The sequence below is a fragment of the Castanea sativa genome, chromosome 3, assembly GCF_040712315.1.
Source record: "Castanea sativa cultivar Marrone di Chiusa Pesio chromosome 3, ASM4071231v1".
In the NCBI taxonomy this organism is placed as follows: domain Eukaryota; kingdom Viridiplantae; phylum Streptophyta; class Magnoliopsida; order Fagales; family Fagaceae; genus Castanea; species Castanea sativa.
This window is the reverse complement of record NC_134015.1, coordinates 58,154,151-58,171,995: the sequence shown is the minus strand read 5'-3', so window position 1 is coordinate 58,171,995 and position 17,845 is coordinate 58,154,151. Positions and strand designations below refer to the sequence as shown.

Here is a 17,845-nt window from a genome sequence, read left to right as displayed (position 1 = left end):
TTGCTTAATCAATAAATATAGGATATTTATATTACAATCTATCTAAGAAACTGAATAACAACTTAATCCAAATTATGTGGATCCATTCCGTGAAATAAGGAAACAAATTCAACTGCTCAACTAACTAATCTTCGTGCCACAATCAACGACTCTTCTCTAGGCAAGACGACACCGTTTCCATCCACTGAAGTTTAAATACCTAAAACACAAAAAATGGTACGTTGTGCTTTAGTGAAACGGTGCGTTGCACATATATTCAAAGCACCAACGGTAGCCCCTAAATTCAATCATCTTCAACCTTGCACCTTCAACCATTTTCAATCTGCTTTACCTTCTTTGATTTAGAAACACTACTATCACTAACATCCCCCCTCAAACCACTAGGGGAGGTATCCAACAGTAGTTTGCGACGCTAAAGAAGAAAAGAGGGAGAAGGAAAGGGCTTGGTGAAGATATCCGCAAGATTATTCTTGCCTGAAACAAAACACACACACAAATCACGACGCAACACCTTTCCACGAACATAATGGCTGTCCACTTTAATGTGTTTGGTGCAAGAATGAAACACAGGATTGGCAGAGAGAGCAATGGCAGAGGCATTATCACACCAAAGAACAGGGACATGAGAGAGAAATATATGCAACTCCTTCGAAAGGATGGATTATGCCTATCAAGGCAAACATCCACCTACTAAACTTGCTGCAATGGCCACTGCTTCAAATGCTTGTCTTGCACAGGAGCAACCTTGGCTAGTAGATAGTGCAACCACTGATCATGTCACTGTCAATTTGAATCGACTCAGCTTTGCTCAACCCTATGGAGGTCAAGGTCATCTAATAGTTGGAAATGGACAAAATTTACCCATGACTCACATAGGTAAAACCTTTATTCCTTCCTCTTATTCCACTCTTCGCTTAAATAATGTGTCTTATCTGATTGCTGCTCTTAGTTCTATGTTTGAGCTTAAAGACTTGGGTGATATTCAGCTTCAATGGAAGAACGAGTAACCTTAGTTTGTTTCTTCGATAACCAAGAAATAGGAGAAGGGCCAAGGAAAACAAGAAGACCTATTGTGAAACGACGATCAAAGGGATCACTAATCCAGTCCATGTCAAAGAAAGCAGTGAGAGTCAGGGGACCAAGAGTAAAGGAAATGCCATAAGAAAGAGTGCCATGAATATATCTGAGAACTCTCTTAGCAATCTCAAGATGAACTGTGGTAGGTCTGCTCATGAACTGACACAACTAATGCACACTTAAGGCAATGTCTGGGCGTGTGAAGGTTAAGTATTGAAGAGCACCAACCATGCTTCTAAATTCAGTAGGATTAGAAAGGGCAACACCATCATGAGGAAGCAAACGGGAAGAAGGGCAACAAGGAGTCTTGGTGGGCTTGGAATTTTCCATGTGAAAACGATGAAGGACATCAGAAGCATACTTGGATTGTGTGAGTGTAAGCCCAAACTAAGTTTTAGAAATTTGAACACCCAAGAAATAATTGAGATCACCCAAGTCTTTAAGCTCAAACATAGAACTGAGAGCAGCAATCAAATAAGACACATTATTTAAGTGAAGAGTGGAATAAGAGGAAGGAATAAAGGTTTTACCTATGTGAGTCATGGGTAAATTCTGTCCATTTCCAACTGTTAGATGACCTTGACCTCCATAGGGTTGAGCAAAGCTGAGTCGATTCAAATTGACAGTGACATGATCAGTGGCTGCACTATCTACTAGCCAAGGTTGCTCCTGTGCAAGACAAGCATTTGAAGCAGTGGCCATTGCAGCAAGTTTAGTAGGTGGATGTTTGCCTTGATAGGCATAATCCATCCTATGATAGCAATCTATGGCTATATGACCAAGCTTGCCACAAATTGGACAAGTAGGTCTTTCTGATCTAGGAGTTGAGGAATTGGGATAGGACTGATGTGGTTGAAAGGAAGTGAAGGGATTGTACTAAGGTGAGTGATTGTCTGCACCTCTGCCATCTCTTCCACCTCTATTGTTGGAATTTCCTTTGCTCCTTCCTCTATTAAACTGATTGAAGTTACCACTTGGCTTTGGAGTAGCAGTTGCTGCCATTGCAAAGATTGAATCGTTAGCATTCAATCCTTCATTTAAGGAATCCTCTTCTGCATTGAGCATAGTTGACAACTCATTAAAACTTAGCTTATTGCTCCTAGTTCTTATTGCTGACCTGAAAGCTTTAAAGTCTTTAGGAAGCCCTTTAAGGGTTATATGAAGTAGTTCCTCATCATCAACAGCTACACCAACTGCTAGGAGCTTATTTCTCACCACTTTTGCAAGTAAACATCAACAGAATCTACTCCATTCTTAAGGTTATGAAGCTCACCCTTAAGATTCATCACATGAGACCTAGAGATTGAAGAAAATCTGTTTTCCAAAACCTTCCAGACCTCCAAGGCAGAAGTACATCCAACTATGAGAGCCAAGATTGATGGTGAGAGAGTGGAACTTATGAAGGTCAACAAAGCCTTCTCCTTTGACCTCTAGAGTGTGTAATCTGGATTCACAATTGTGGTGTAAGCACCACGAAGATCTTTGAGAAACTTCTCTAGAACCAATTGTGGTTCTTCAAGCAACTCAAACAAATAGTAGGTTTCTAAAACCATAGAAATATGATGTTTCCACACAATATAGTTGGAGTTATTGAGCTTGACTGTCATCATATTTGACATATTCGAAAGAAGAAGAAATGGTTAATTCATTACATTTATTGTAGAACTTGAAGATGTTGAAGAAGATGAAGCACTTGAGCTTGAGGCTGCCATTGACGAGGTTTGTACAGGAACCTTGGGAATCTTAGGCTCTGATACAATGAAGAATTTCTTGTAGAGTCGTGTAATACAAACTCAGCATTGAAGCTAGAGTTAAAGCAAGATAAGAACTGTTTGTGAAGTGAGAAAGAAACAGAAAGTGAGAAAAGAGAAGATAGAGAGTGATTGAAGAGAAATTATATTTCTTGTTTACGCTCTGTTTGTTTCAGCAATGATGTTTTCTATAAAATGAGTTATTTTTTAAAAAACATTTTCTATAAAACTATCTCATTTTCCAATGTTTGGTAGCAACTTTAAATGAGTTGAAAAACAACCTTATAACTTCTCTTATTTAGCTTGCTGTGAGATAGAGTTGTTTTTCAAAAAAATTTAATGGAAAACAATCTCCAAAAATAAGCTATACTTTTTATGTTGACCAAAGATAGTTTTCCTTTGACTCATCTTTTTTTATGCTACCAAATACTGGAAAACAAGAAAAACTATCTTTGCAGAAGGTTTTCCATTGAAACAAACGGAGCGTTAAACATAAACTAAAGAGTAAAAGATATTTATATTACAATCTATCTAAGAAACTGAATAACAACTTAATCCAAATTATGCGGATTCATTCCGTGAAATAAGGAAACAGATTCAACTGCTCAACTAACTGATCTTTGCACCACAATCAACGACTCTTCTCCAGGCAAGACGACACCGTTTCCATCCATTGAAGTTTAAATAACCAAAACACATAAAACGATGCGTTGTGCTTTAGTAAAACGATGCGTTGTGCTTTAGTGAAACGGTGCGTTGCACATATATTCAAAACAACAACGGTAACCCTCAAATTTAATCATCTTCAACCTCGCGCCTTCAACCATTTTCAATCTGTTTTACCTTCTTTGATTTAGAAACACTACTACCACTAACAATTAGTACATTGACTTAAGGATCTTCTCCATCTCAAAAACAAATAATGAGAATCTTTTGCATCGACTTAAGGGGTTAACATTTGAAATATGCTCCAATCATGACAGAAAATAATGCTAACATGCACAACTAAATAATATATAAAAAGAATTGACATTAAAGGTCAAACCCCAATTCTTGACTGGAGGGGACAAGGTCCATTTAAAAGAAAAATGGAGAGGATTATTTTTCCTACTTCTACCAACTATCCATTTCAAAAAACAAATGGGATAGGATTATTTTTCCTAAATCTACAAGTTAACTCTATGAAGTTTGCTCTTGAGTCGTGACTCGTGACACAAGACAATGCTAACATGTAAAACAAGAAAAGACATTACTGATTTTCTTTGCCTTCTTAAAGACGCCCCCAAAGATTTTTAGTTGATTTTTTTCTCTCCCTGTTTTTGTTTGGCTTCTTAAAGGTTCCCTAAGATTTTAAGTTTCCACTAGGTAAATATTCTCAAGAAAGTAAAAACAAATAAGCAAAAGCAAAAAAAATCAAAGATAAATCAGAAAGCTTTTCAAGAGATCTTGCCATATATATGTGCAAGTAATGGACCAAGGGAATATTATACCGACCTACCTTGTAGCTTTGCTCGAGCAACTAGATGATATAAAACTACATGAATGTAGATTTCAACTTTTTTTTTTTTTAATTTTAAGGAAAAGTAAATTTCAACCTTATGAATGTACAGTTTTGAATATAATTCCAATAGCACAAGAATCTCTCAATACCATTAACTCCCAATGGTTTTAATTTATCCTTTTTTTTTCTTTTAAAGTTATCAAAATTTAATTTGAGTTTCTTAGGTCCTGCTCTTACATGCAATCGCCCTCATTTTTTCTATTATTGCTAGATTTCTCTCAAGTAGCATTTAACAATATGCCTAGCTTTAAGAGACCTGATATATATAGGATGATTTAGAAGCATATTTTGTGCCCCCCCATCTTTGAAAATCAAGAAAAATTTGTTATACTAAAATAATTAAGCAATATATAAATTTTAATCACATAATTTCTATTACCATTTGAGAAAAACAATCTTAAGAAATTTTGCTTTTACTTGCACAAATCAAATTGAAAGAATAGTTTTGTAAGTTAATATCAAAAGCTAAGAAGTACTGATGAAACTTCAAATCCTCGACTTGATCGTGTCGGACATGTCAATAACACTCATCTATGCCTATCATGATTGTGTTGGACATGTCGATGACACACATGTATGCATGTCCTTATTGGGTTGGGGATAAAAAAATTTATTTAAAAATTTATTTGATTTTTAATTAATTTGTTAATTATCTTATCACATTCAGCAAAAAAAAAAATTATCTTATCTCAACCATATGTCATGTACTAATATTTCAAGAATTACGGATCCTCATGTACATAGTTACAAAATTTTATTTGTAGTATTACTACTTTTCCTTGTTGAAATATATCTTCTTCTTCTTTTGAACACATGCCTATACTACCTATGAGATGTAGAAAATGCTTAAATACAGGGTAATTATTATGTAATTCCGGAATACCATAAGTGCGTACTCACTCATCTCACATGAATAATGGGTCCCACTAATTAAATTCATGGTGGACCCACCATTCATGTGAGAGGGAGGACTACGCATTTATAGTATTCCAGAAATACCTTTCCTTAAATATATTCCCCCTTCGAAATCACTCACATAATGATACGTGCCTCTAACTATATATAATGATATATATATATATATATATATATATATATATATATATATATATATATATGCCTCTGACTATTGCCTTGTTAGCTTTATTTATACCCAGTATGTCACCAAATCTTCTTTGAAAAGACCATATTTTGGCACAATGTTTTTATTTAACAACTTCAGATAGATTCGCACCAAACAAAAGGAGCTTTAATCATTAAAGCAACTAATCAGATGATTATATATATATATATATATATATATATATATATCTAATTGCAGAACAACAAAAGTTTGAAGCAGCCTGCAATAATTTTACTGGTGATATGTTGTCAAGTACTTGGACTCCAAGAGTCATAATTTGTTTTCATCCAAACATGCATTTTCTGCAGCTCAAACAGATGTCATATCCACACAAAAAAAGTCATTCATGCATGGTTATGAAGTAGGATGTGAACTTGGTGGTGTCACTTCAAATCTTGGTTTTTAATTCCCAGATGGACCTCAAAGTGGGGAAACATACCAAAGTATTCATTTAGATTCATGTCTTTTTAGTCTATTCTGGATATGTATTTTATATATATATATATAATTGAGGAATTCGTGAACTTACACTAAATTGTCCATATAAATTTTTTATTTTTAAAATTATATTCTTGCAGTACAAACTTTTTTTTTTCCTTAAACTTTCAAACATTTCGTACATGAGGAAGTGCCAACTAAACTACAAAGCTCTACATAAACAATCAATTGCTTATAAATCTAGGCTATGCTTATAGTTTACAAATATATATTTTTTAAGTTGTGACTATGAGTTATGAAAGTTGTACAGTTGCTCCACAAGAAAATTATTGCTAAAGAAGATTATTGTAGTTACAATTGAAAGTCCATTCCAATTCTCAATTTTTTTTTTTTTTTTTTTGTTGAGAAATCAATTCTCAATTTGATACAGTCCTTTTTCAAGTAATCACATAAAGAATTTACTAAAACAAACCTCATTAAATGACTATCTTGATGTTAGTCCTCATTACTTGCCAAACAAAAATATTCACTATATATTAATGTTCAGCTAGCAAATCCAATCAACAATTTAAGATTCTCCACATGCATGTCAAACTTGATGACATCAAGAAGTGGGGGTACGTTAGGATGTTTAGCAGTACTGTGAAAGTTCTAACTTTTTCTTTTTTTTTTTGAAAAAGTTTTAATATATCACGTCTGCTCTCAATGATTGCTCTTTATTATCAGACCAAAAGATCAATAAATTTTTGGTGTAGGCGAAAATTGAATCTCAGATCTCTTATTCAACCATCAACTTTACTAATTAAACTAACTGGAATTCACAAGTTCTAACCTTTAATTAACTAATCATTTTAATAATGTAGTTAAAACTTGATAAACGACTATTTGTCCCAAAAATTTAAATTATTGGAAATAATAAATTTAATCATTTAAAGTATTATTCGTCCTTCTTAAGGATATTAATTATTTTCCTCGTAATGGTTGAAAGAAAAAAAAAATCTGCTCATGCCATATATAAATGGTTATAGCTAGTAAAGCAAACCATGTAAAAGCTCAATATCATACTACACTATAATAAGAATATATGGATTAGGTAGAGATAACCTTTACTCTCTCTTACTATTGCATAGAGTTATAAATAAGCTAAGTATTAAATGTTTACGTGTTCATTAAATTTTACTTTGAAAATGAGTTAAGCTCCGATTTATCACCAACCAAAATTATATGTTCAAGTTTTGTTCATTTTCTTATCAAACATGCTTGAGCATATTCATGAACTACATACTTAATTAACTTATGTTTTTCCCATATATAATAAAACTATGATTAAAATTTTTTATCCCTTCACAAATCAATAGATTTTTACTACGAATATACAAATTATATTATCAATAAACTGAAAAGGCTTCCCTCAATGAGGGACATATTTTTTCTTTTTTGGTCCTATTCGTTTGAGACTTTTTTTTATTGATCTCATTTATTCCAATATGAATATCTTTTTTTTTTAATTAATCATAATTTGATATCATATGAACCTAATTTTAAATTTACACAGTCTAATCTTTAGTTTATATAAATATATTTTTAGACAAATATACATATAAAAATATAACATCATATATAATTAAATAAAGTCTCATGTTCATCATGAGTTGGTTCACAAACACATGAATATGTTTAAGCTTGGCTTATTCAATAGTCAAGCCTAAACTTAAGCTTGAACTTAACTTATTTGCTAAAAAAAATAAACATAAGCAAACATTTTTCCAAAATTGAGCTCAAGTTATTATAAATAGTTTGGTACAGTTCTAGCCCTATTATATTGTAATAAACAAATCTATGATTCGGGAATTGTACTGCACAACATATGATAGATAATATGTATAGATATGAGAATCAATCAAAATAGAGTAAAAAAAAAGCAGCTTTCACTTCTTTGGCACCTAAAGTTTGATATGGTCCGTAAATGGATACTCAAATCTAAAATGCATCTTCTTTAAGGGAAAAAGGTAGTAAGCTTTTACAAGGAACAAAGTCCTCCAAGATATATTCCTTTAAAAGCAGGCTGTGACTAGCTATATCAATATGTGTTTGGGTTCTTATTCTTTTAATCATTTGATCAGCAATACTATAAAGTGCATGCATTGCCTAATAATGAACTTCTAAAATAGGTTTAATTCTAACTAATAAAAATGACAGCCACTTATAAGGAATCTTACTTGGTTCTACTCTTTCTTTGTAGTCCTTGTTTAATTTATTCCATTATTATCCTTATCTATTTTATAGGTATAATTGAAATAGAATAAAACTCTTTGTTTTTCAATGTTTTGTTTTGTCAAAACTATCTTCACTAAATATTTAAAAAGTCTTTTAAAAATTTAAAAATATATATTGATCTTAGATCATGTTTTTACCATAACATGCAGTGTTTAACTTTTCTCCAAAACTCTTAATAGTATGAAATTTATATCTATTAATTCTCTTATTTAGTGTCATTTGGGTATCCCGTAGTTTTTTTTTTTATACAAGATAGAATTTATATTCTAACCTAATCTAAGTGTATATGTGTGTGAAACTCCTTCCTGGAAACTTGAACTCCGGCCCTTACCCCCCACACCCCACAAGCACTTATACTTGTGGAGTGACCACTGCACCAAGGGTGTGCGGTGGTGGTATCTCGTAGTTTTTGGTAGTATACTTTCATAGTATTTATCAAAAGATATAAATTTTGGTAGCTTTTATGTTAAATGTGTGACAAAATCAAGAAAAGCTAAAAGTTATATTATTTTAAAAAATGTTAGTTTTATTTATTTATTTATGCTACTGAATGTGTGACACTGTTATGTATTAAATTGTTCAATTGGCGATTTTAAAACTTTATTTTTATTTGTTATAATTTCTTTCCTTCTTAGGAGGGACTAGGGAGAATGATCTTTCTCTAATAAAAATAAAACAAAAGCCTTTAAAAATGCCTGAAGTGCATATCATAAGGCTAGTTGTTTTTGTTATGGTTGGAGGCAAATTCTTGAAGTGAGAATGACTTAATTATATGGTAAGTATTGGTTTTGATTTTAATTACATATGTCAATCATTCCTTTTCAACTTAGTTAATTCCTAAACCCCCCCAGTGGAGTTTTTTGTTCTCATCTCCGATTGACTATTTCAACTTTGCTTTCAATTTGTTAATAAAAAATCACAAGATATAGACATTGATTCTTCTAAGAGTTACAAATTACCATTAGCTATACCATAATTAAGAACAAAATTGAGTGTTACAAGACTAAGAAAAAGATTCATTATTATGTTTGTGTAACATTATACTATTTGTGTGATTGCAAATCAATATGTCCTCCTGAAAAGAATATGCACCATTAGTAGTTGGCATCTAGTTTCCATGAAAATGCTATGCCAAGGACAAAGATACATAGCACGAACCAAAAAGAAGAATAAAGGCAGAGGAAAGGGAGTACACATGTGATGCCAAGGAATGGACAATTGGACATTCCTTTTGGCTAGCTGTTTTGCTAACAGAATGATAAGGTTGTTTAATGTGGACATGATGAAAATGGCTTTCTCTGGTACCACATTTCCAAAATGGAATACCAAACAAGCTGATCTTTTAACTCACGAAAAAAATTGCCAAGAGTTTTGCAACTCAATCGGTACTTTCTAGTTTTTTCAACCAAATAGTTTATGGTTCAAATCTTCCTCATGTACCATCAAATTATCAAAAAAAAAAAAAAAGAATCACAAGAAAGTAGCTATGTTAATTGAACCTTAGAATCTCTCTCTCTCTCTCTCTCATATATATATTCAAGTGGATCCCAAAAAACAGAAGGAGAGAATGTTGTGGACCAAATTCTCATCCCATAATTATGTAGAATGAGAAATAGTCACCAGTTAGAACTTTGTTTAGTGGATGCAAATTTTAAAATATGTTCAAAAGAGATAACCTAACATGAATTTTATACTCATTGAACAAATTATTGTTTAAAAAATAATAATAATAATCTGACATGAATTTTATATTGACCAGTAAGTATTTTAAAAGTCCTAATATAATTAGTTGTAGTCCTTCTTACAATATATTAGAGGCAGCCAACTTTTGTCATTGCTCCATGGTCTTTAATTTGAGGATAACGTAAATGCATGTTGCTATCAATTTAAATTACAGATCCTTCATGAAAGCGATACCTTACGTCCAAATCCATGTCATTATAGAACTCACGTCGGCCCTCTCATAATTTTAGTTAATTAAACTAATCCAAGAAACTCTACTTTTTTTTTTTTTTTTTAGTTTAACTAATTATTTTTTTCATACACATACATCAACGTTGATACTAGCTACATAACGAAAATATTGCAATCAAATATCATTTCCTTACGTACGTTCGCATTTTTAATTCCAAATTTTTGCGACTCAGTACACCCACAACATAGAACAACCCAAAATCGACTTGTGAATTGAGAGGTGCTACGTCCGCAACATTTTTACAACAAATCATAGGTGGTTAGTTGTTATTGGTTCAAATTTGAATCTAACACTAAAATTACTTTTTTGCCCCAACAATAACAACCAGTAACATCCTGCCACTTAGGATTTGTTGTAAAAATGTTGTAAAAATGTTGTGGACATATCATTTCTCCTTGTGAATTACCACTCGTCACCATCGGTCTTGGGGCCGTCGCTCGCGGGTTGAAGAGTGGGTGGAGTCTAGAACTCTAGATCATATAGGAAACAGTGGGCCATAGCGCATGGGCATAGGCAGTTGCCATCATTTTAGGTGGAGATTGGTGATGGGTTAGATCGGTGGTGGATTTTTAGGTTTTTTTTTTTTTTTTTTGGGCTTGATTTTTGCTTGGGTTGCTGCAATGAGGGATTATTGGGTTGATTTTCTAAGAGAGAGAGAGAGAGAGATAATAAAATTTAAAAAAAAAAAATTTGTCTTTGGAAATGAACCGTTTGTCACTACATGTGGCATAGCACTATTCATTGTTAAGTTTTTTGGGTTAGTTTGATATATAGGATTTTTGTGGTTGTTTACTATATTTTTAACATTAAGTTAGTTTCACTAGCCTAATGAGAATGCTATTGGCAATATTAGTATATAGTAACATACTATATCAATGTTAATATTGTGTGTAGCAACTCTCACGGAATGCACTAAATTTTGAAATATATGAATTGTTTGGCACTCACTCTAATTGGCTGAATCACTGTAAGCTTAAAGGTTACGAGTCACAAGTCACAACGCACTATAAACAACTTGTGGAGAGAGATTATTAGGAGTTAAATAATTGCAACCAAGAAGATATTTTTGCTGAGAATTTTCTTGACACAATTCTTCTCCATTAATTTTTGCTTATAGCACATTCTTTTGTGTTTCTTGGGGCCAGCCCCAATATTGTTTATTTGGTTTTCATTACAAGCTAGACTTGTTTATTTGTTATATTCTCATCCATTTTATGTAGATGAAGGTTCTCATTCGCAGAGTACTCATTCTTTCAAATCTGTCTTTAGCACGCCAAATTATGACAATATGACCTACATAAAGTAACAAAATAATATTAATAATTTCGATCTGGACCATATAAGAAAGATACCTCTCTCTCTCTGTGTTGGAGTTACTGTTGGAATGGATTAGTTAGTACTAAATTGTTATGATTTGTACCTTCAAAATAAACACACGCAATTTGCCTTTATTTTCCCATGCGTACGACCTTAATACGATGAAACTATTCCTAACATTTAGGGGTTGGACCTCCCAGAGTCCAATTGTTTCGAGTGACCAGACTAAAAAACTAAGGGTTGTTTTAAATATTTTACAGCTTTTTAGAGTATTAATATACTTTTTGCAGCTTTTTTTTCTTTTTCAATAACTTTTTAAAAATATTTTTTAGCAACATTTTTAATAATTTTTTATCATTTTTATTACCGCAACTCATTAAGTGAAATCTTAAAGATTTCCCAAAAACTAAAACAAAAGAGACAAAAATAAAACTACCACTAGATAGGACAATAGACTGATATACATAAGTTTGTCATTCCACATCAAAGCATTTGAAACTGTGTACAGACTTGGAGACTACAGAGCCATGCATACTTGTAATCCTAATTGCCAATGCCATATGATAAGTACCGCTGTGCTGGGGCCACCATTAGTTCCATTTCTACACACATAAGCCCAAAAAAGAGACAAAACAAACATGCTGCAGCTGTAATAAGGTCCGCATTAAGAAAGTATAACTTGTAGAAGTTACATGTAACTTCACGTTCAGACCCATAAACTCGAGAAATTACAAGGTATTTTAAATGCATGCAACTTCCTACTTATATGGGAGTGAGCCTTATACTTATATAGGGCTCACTCTGAGAAGACTCACGCTCGTGTGAGTATGAAGATGCATACATCTGAAATACATAAATACTGACGTACTATATATAAAGCCGAGAAAGATAACTGACTACTAAAACCTAGACCTAGTTTATAGGAAATAGAACCAGACCCAATTTTTTTTAGCACAACCCAACCCCAGAACAACCTGTGTCAAGCACCCCTAGGAATAGCCTTGCAGAGCAATGGACTCTTCATTTCCATAGACAGCTTAAGGCGCTCAGACAAGTCCACATCAACTTTGTCATCAGAAGGAATCCATTTGAAGCTCTGAAGCAACATAGCCAACCAGAGGTGCACAGAGGCCAAACCCATTGCTTTTCCAGGACAGACCCTCCTTCCTGAACCAAAAGGAGCCAACTTTAGATTAGACCCCATGATACTCACATCTTCATCAATGAACCTCTCTGGCTTGAACATCTCTGGCTCTGACCACACTTTCCCATCATGAGTGATAGCCCACATGTTAACCATGGCTGTTGTCCCAGCTGGAACAAAGTGGTCGCCAACATGAACATCATGGATAGCTAGACGAGCCCATGAGAGCAAAGGCCCTGGTGGGTGAACCCTGAGACACTCCTTGACAATGGCTTGCAGATAAGGCAGGTTGGGAATGTCAGAATCAGAAACAACCCTTGAGCTTCCAACTATGTTGTCTATTTCAGCCTGAGCCTTCAGCTGGATTTCTGGGTGTAAAACCATTCTTGCAAGAATCCATTCCAAGAGTATAGCCACTGTATCAGCTCCTCTAAAAATCATTTCCTACATAACAACAATACACCTTAGTACGGGATTGGACCGTAGAAAGCTTGAATAGACAGCTAGAAAGTTACATAAAGTTTAAAACTTTTCATAGTTTTTTTTTTTTTATGGGAAAAACTTTTCATAGTTTTATCAAATATGAAGTGTGAATAAAATAGCTCCTAATGTTTATCTGGTGAAACATCTTATACAGTAATTATGATTCAATTTAACATTTTTTATCTAAAGAGGTTCCTATTAGGGCACGCACTATAGGTAAGCCACCACCCTGGCCCCTTTATTCATAAAAAAAAAATTAAAAAAATAAAATCTGGCACCAACAATATATTCAACATAAAGTTAGATTAGAAAAAGGTCTTAGAAAGCTAAAACTAACATAAAGTTTTTTTTTTTTTTTGATGGGAAAAACTTTTCATAGTTTTATCAAATATGAAGTGTGAATAAAATAGCTCCTAATGTTTATCTGTTGAAACATCTGTCACCAACAATATATTCAACATAAAGTTAGATTAGACAAAGGTCTTAGAAAGCTAGAACTAACATAAAGTAAAGCTAGAACTAACATAAAGTTGAAAACTTTGATACTATTTTCCTTATCATGTTAAAAATATATCTGCATAAAAACACCACCAACGACAACATATGTTCAAATGTTCAATATGAAGTTGGATTTGAAAAGGTCCTAGAAGCTAAACTAAGTATAAAGGTAAAAACTTTGTAAAGGAAAAAGAGAAATACCCAGAGAACAGCAATCATGTCAGAGTCACTGAGTTTTTCATCATTCTCCAAATCAAGCAGCACATCAACAAAGTCCCCAACAGTTTCCTTATCAGCCAAAGTCCCACTCCCACCAACCCTTTTCGTCCTATGCTCCTCTATGATCTTTCTAACAAAAACATTCACCTTCGAGACCAAAGTCTTGCACCTCCTCCTCACACCTTGCAAATCCAACCAACCCAGGAGAGGAAAATGGTCACTCCAGTTGAATATCCCCAGCAACTCATACCCTTCACTCACCAACTTCTCAAGCTCAAACCCATCTCCCTTTTCCTTAAACTCATAGCACTTTCCAAACACAGTCATCATCACATTATTCAAAGACCCAAAATGAAGCACCTTTTTAACCTCGACACCACCATTCTCAACCATCAAAGCCTTAGTCTCTTCCACCATTTTAAGACCTACTTCAACTCTAAAACCCTCAAACCCAGCAATCCTTTTCGGACTAAACAAATGGGTAGCTGAGATCCTCCTTAGGTTCCTCCAATACTCACCATATGGAGCAAACCCCATAGCCCTATGAAAGAGCAACTCATAAGCTGACTCTTTCACAGGCCTATCAGCAAAAGCAGAGCTATTGAGGATTTCTTTAGCAGTCTCAGGGTGGCTAGAGATGACAAACCGAGTGAACCCCACAGAGAAAGCCATTAAAGGCGTGGCCTTGAAGCGATGTGCAAGTTTGGCAAGAACTCGGTGTGGGGTTAGCCCAGTGAAAACAGTGAGTAAACCAGTGAGTGGGAACCCTGGTGGACCAGGAATGAAAGAAGGAGTTTTGGACTTGGAGAGAGCCCACGCTAGCCCTCCTGGAGCCAACCAGAAAGCTAAGATGGCCATGAAAAGCATGAAGCCCAGAAGAGCTTCGTAGCTAATAATGGATGAATGAAACATCCTGGGAATGAGTAACAAAAACTCGTTTTCTAGTGACATTCTCAACGATAGACGTTCAAGAAAAGGTCTTTGGTTCAGACTTCACAGAGAGAGAGAGAGAGAGAGAGAGAAGTTGAGACGACGCACGAGTAGACAGTAAGGAATGGTGTTCAATAAATAGAGCTTGGAAGTCGGTACACAAAGGTGAGGTTAAAAAATTGTATAGTTGGTCCTCCACTTCTACTTTGTTTCAAGCTGCACCCTCGCAGGGTACGTTGGTAATTTTACAAGGTAAAAAAATTTAACGCGTAAAACATTTTCAATAAAATATTCTTAACTATTTGATACTTAAGCTAAACCGTTAGTGCCAAAGGTTCGATGACAAAACTACCTGAAATGGTAACGGGCTTTGGAACCTAATTACAAGTGACCGCTGTTGGAGCAGTGTCTCTATTGACCAAATTGCTAGTGACTGAAAACAGTGTCTCCAACCATCTCCAACCACTGGAACAGCCTCTAACATCGATCGTCAAAACAATGTCTTCGATGATTAGACCGTTAGCACCAGTAATCGGAGTGGCGGCTTCTGCTGCACATCTCACCGAACTGGTGACCTAGCAACTAGATGGGATGAGAGAAGTCACTATATGTTTTTGTAAAATATTTTACCAATTATCCTACAAAAAATTTTAAGGTAAAACGTTTTACAATTTTTTATAAATGATTTTATGATCAAAGACAAATATTTACAAGTTTGACCACATTTTACTTACAAGCATACACTTGAAAATGAGAAAACATTTTATGAAAAGTATTTTACTTCAAAACAAATTAAATGTAAATATATAGAGTAAAATGGGATAAAAGTCTAGAAGTCTATTGCTTCACCCTTATTAGTCTATTTTGCATATTCTACTAAATACATATTGTAATTAATGGAGTATAAGTGAACTAATAAGAGCGGAACATATATAGTTCTCATTTTAGCAACATGTTTTTTAAATAAAATAAAAAAGAAAAACTTATCAAATCCTTTAATGGATAGAAAATGTTTACTTGAAAAAATGAATTCATGAATTTGAGGTTACGGTTGGAGCCTGACTTGAATTTTAATTGTTATAGAATTCGCACTAACTCATGCAAAATTTTATGTCTATTTTAGAACCAAAAAAAATTACCTAAGAAATTTCCCAAAATACCCAAGTTAGGTTATCTATTCCATCTTCTTTAAAATTAACCTAAAAAAAGTTATCTATTATACGTTATATTTAATTTAAATAATCATTTTTCATTATTTTATATTATTTTTTAATAAAATTTGTTCCCATTAGCTATCCTTTGTTTTCTCAACAAACATTGAGATTCTCACCCAAAATTGAAACCGAAAAATCCACCTCCAAATCAAACTAAAAATCCACCTCCTCCGCCTCCAAACCAAAATATTCATCCATCTTCAAATCAAACCCAATAATCGCTTTAGTCCTCTCATCGAGACGATAAAGGAGAATGATCGATGATGACTCAAGTGAGGGGGACGATCAACAACTATAGAGGAGACGCAAAGACCGTGGACAATCGACGGCCATGTTGGGGTAGAAAGTTGAAAAAAAGAGTGTGGAACAAAGCGTATGATCAATAACTATAGAGGAGACGCAAAGACCGTGGACAATCGACGGCCATGTTAAGGTAAAAAGTTGAAAAAGAGAGTGTGAAACAAAGCGTGTGCTTAGCTCGTGTTCAAAATAAAAAAAGTCTAAATCTTGAATATTCTATTCGACTCAATTTGTTTGCAACCATGATGGAGACCAATTTCTAAAAGTTATAGATTTGTTAAAACTTAGAAGATTTTCAACCGTGGTTAAAATTGCAAAAAATGAAACATGAAAACAAAACAAGTACAGATTTTGGGGGATGCGAATCAATTTCTAAATCGTAGCCTGTCTTTTCTGTCATCCCCACAGCTAAAAAAATGCTAAAGTTTTATCAAGGATATTGATTGGGATACTATTTGTGTGGGCAATATTGTGAGTATATATAAAGAATTTAAGATTTAAAGTTTTTGGAGATTAGGGTCCCACTTATTGCTATCGGATCATAGTGATAGGATAATCAGGACCGTCAACTTTATTCAGGAAGTGTATAGTTGTTCTTTTCTATAGCATAATTTGTTTTGTGTGCTTCTAAATATCGTCTATTATTATCATCATTAGAGAAGATAATATTAGCAAAAAGTGTTTTTGTCGTTTTTAATTTGGTGTCTTTTCTAACATTTTTGGGTAGAACTGGAACAATTTTAAATATGATGTGTCGGCATATTTATTAGTGTCCGTTTAGAAATAACTTATTTAGTTTTTAATTGAATTTTTTTTTATTTTTTATAAAAATGTGTTAAAATATACTTCTACCTAAAAAAAAGTGAAAAATAAAAAGTGAAAATTTAAAAAATTGTACGTAAAATCTAAAATAAAAAAATAAAAAAAACTAACTTTTAAGCTAATCCTAAATTAGTTTTAGTATCCATTTGGAAACAGCTTATTTAGCTTTCTGCTGAATTCTTTTTACTGAAAATATACTTGTACATTGAAAAAATTTGAAAAAAACAGAAAAAAAAAAAAAAAAAAAAAAACTGAAAAAGTAAGGTTTTAAAAAGATATCCATAAAAACTATAGCTAAGAGTTAAAAGTTAAAGCTGATACCAACTTATATTACATTAAAGACCAGAGTAAAATTCCCTCGTTAGTGCAGGGTTGCATCAAACTTTAGATGTAGCTAGTGAAAAGTGAATAAGAATTATGACTTGATTGTTATTGTTGTTTGAATAAACTTTTTGTTGATTTGTTGAAGAGCACAATTGAAAGCTAAAAGCAAATCCAAGTGATTCCAAACAATAGCTCTTGCAGTAGACATAGGCAGATAGAACAAATGAATTGGTTGACGATTTTCTTAAATATATAATTCCATGTCAGATTATTGCTTGTTATTTTTTGGTGACATGAGTTTCAAATACTATGAAAATTAATTTTGTCCATGAATTATTTTTCTTTTTGAGCAAATAGTAAGAACAAGAAAGCACAAGCTTACAAAGGATTCA

At 33.4% G+C, this 17,845-nt stretch overlaps 1 protein-coding gene across 1 annotated transcript; it reads right to left on the bottom strand.

Annotated features, from left to right (window-relative positions):
* Positions 1-11,970: 11,970 nt before the first annotated feature.
* On the bottom strand, positions 11,971-14,901 carry LOC142627152 (cytochrome P450 78A5). The gene is made up of 2 exons (XM_075800952.1): positions 13,846-14,901; positions 11,971-13,107 (listed from the first exon to the last, which is right to left on the bottom strand). The coding sequence occupies exons 1-2, from the start codon at positions 14,812-14,814 to the stop codon at positions 12,499-12,501; spliced, it is 1,578 nt and encodes a 525-aa protein (XP_075657067.1). The 5' UTR covers positions 14,815-14,901; the 3' UTR covers positions 11,971-12,498.
* Between the last annotated feature and the right edge of the window lie 2,944 nt (positions 14,902-17,845).

Bases quoted from the DNA above. Each gene is read 5' to 3' on its own strand.
- LOC142627152 (XM_075800952.1), bottom strand. From the start codon at position 14,814: ATGTCACTAGAAAACGAGTTTTTGTTACTCATTCCCAGGATGTTTCAT. The intron at 13,108-13,845 runs GTATTTCTCTTT...GTTGTTATGTAG, and splicing joins ACATGATTGCTGTTCTCTGG to GAAATGATTTTTAGAGGAGC.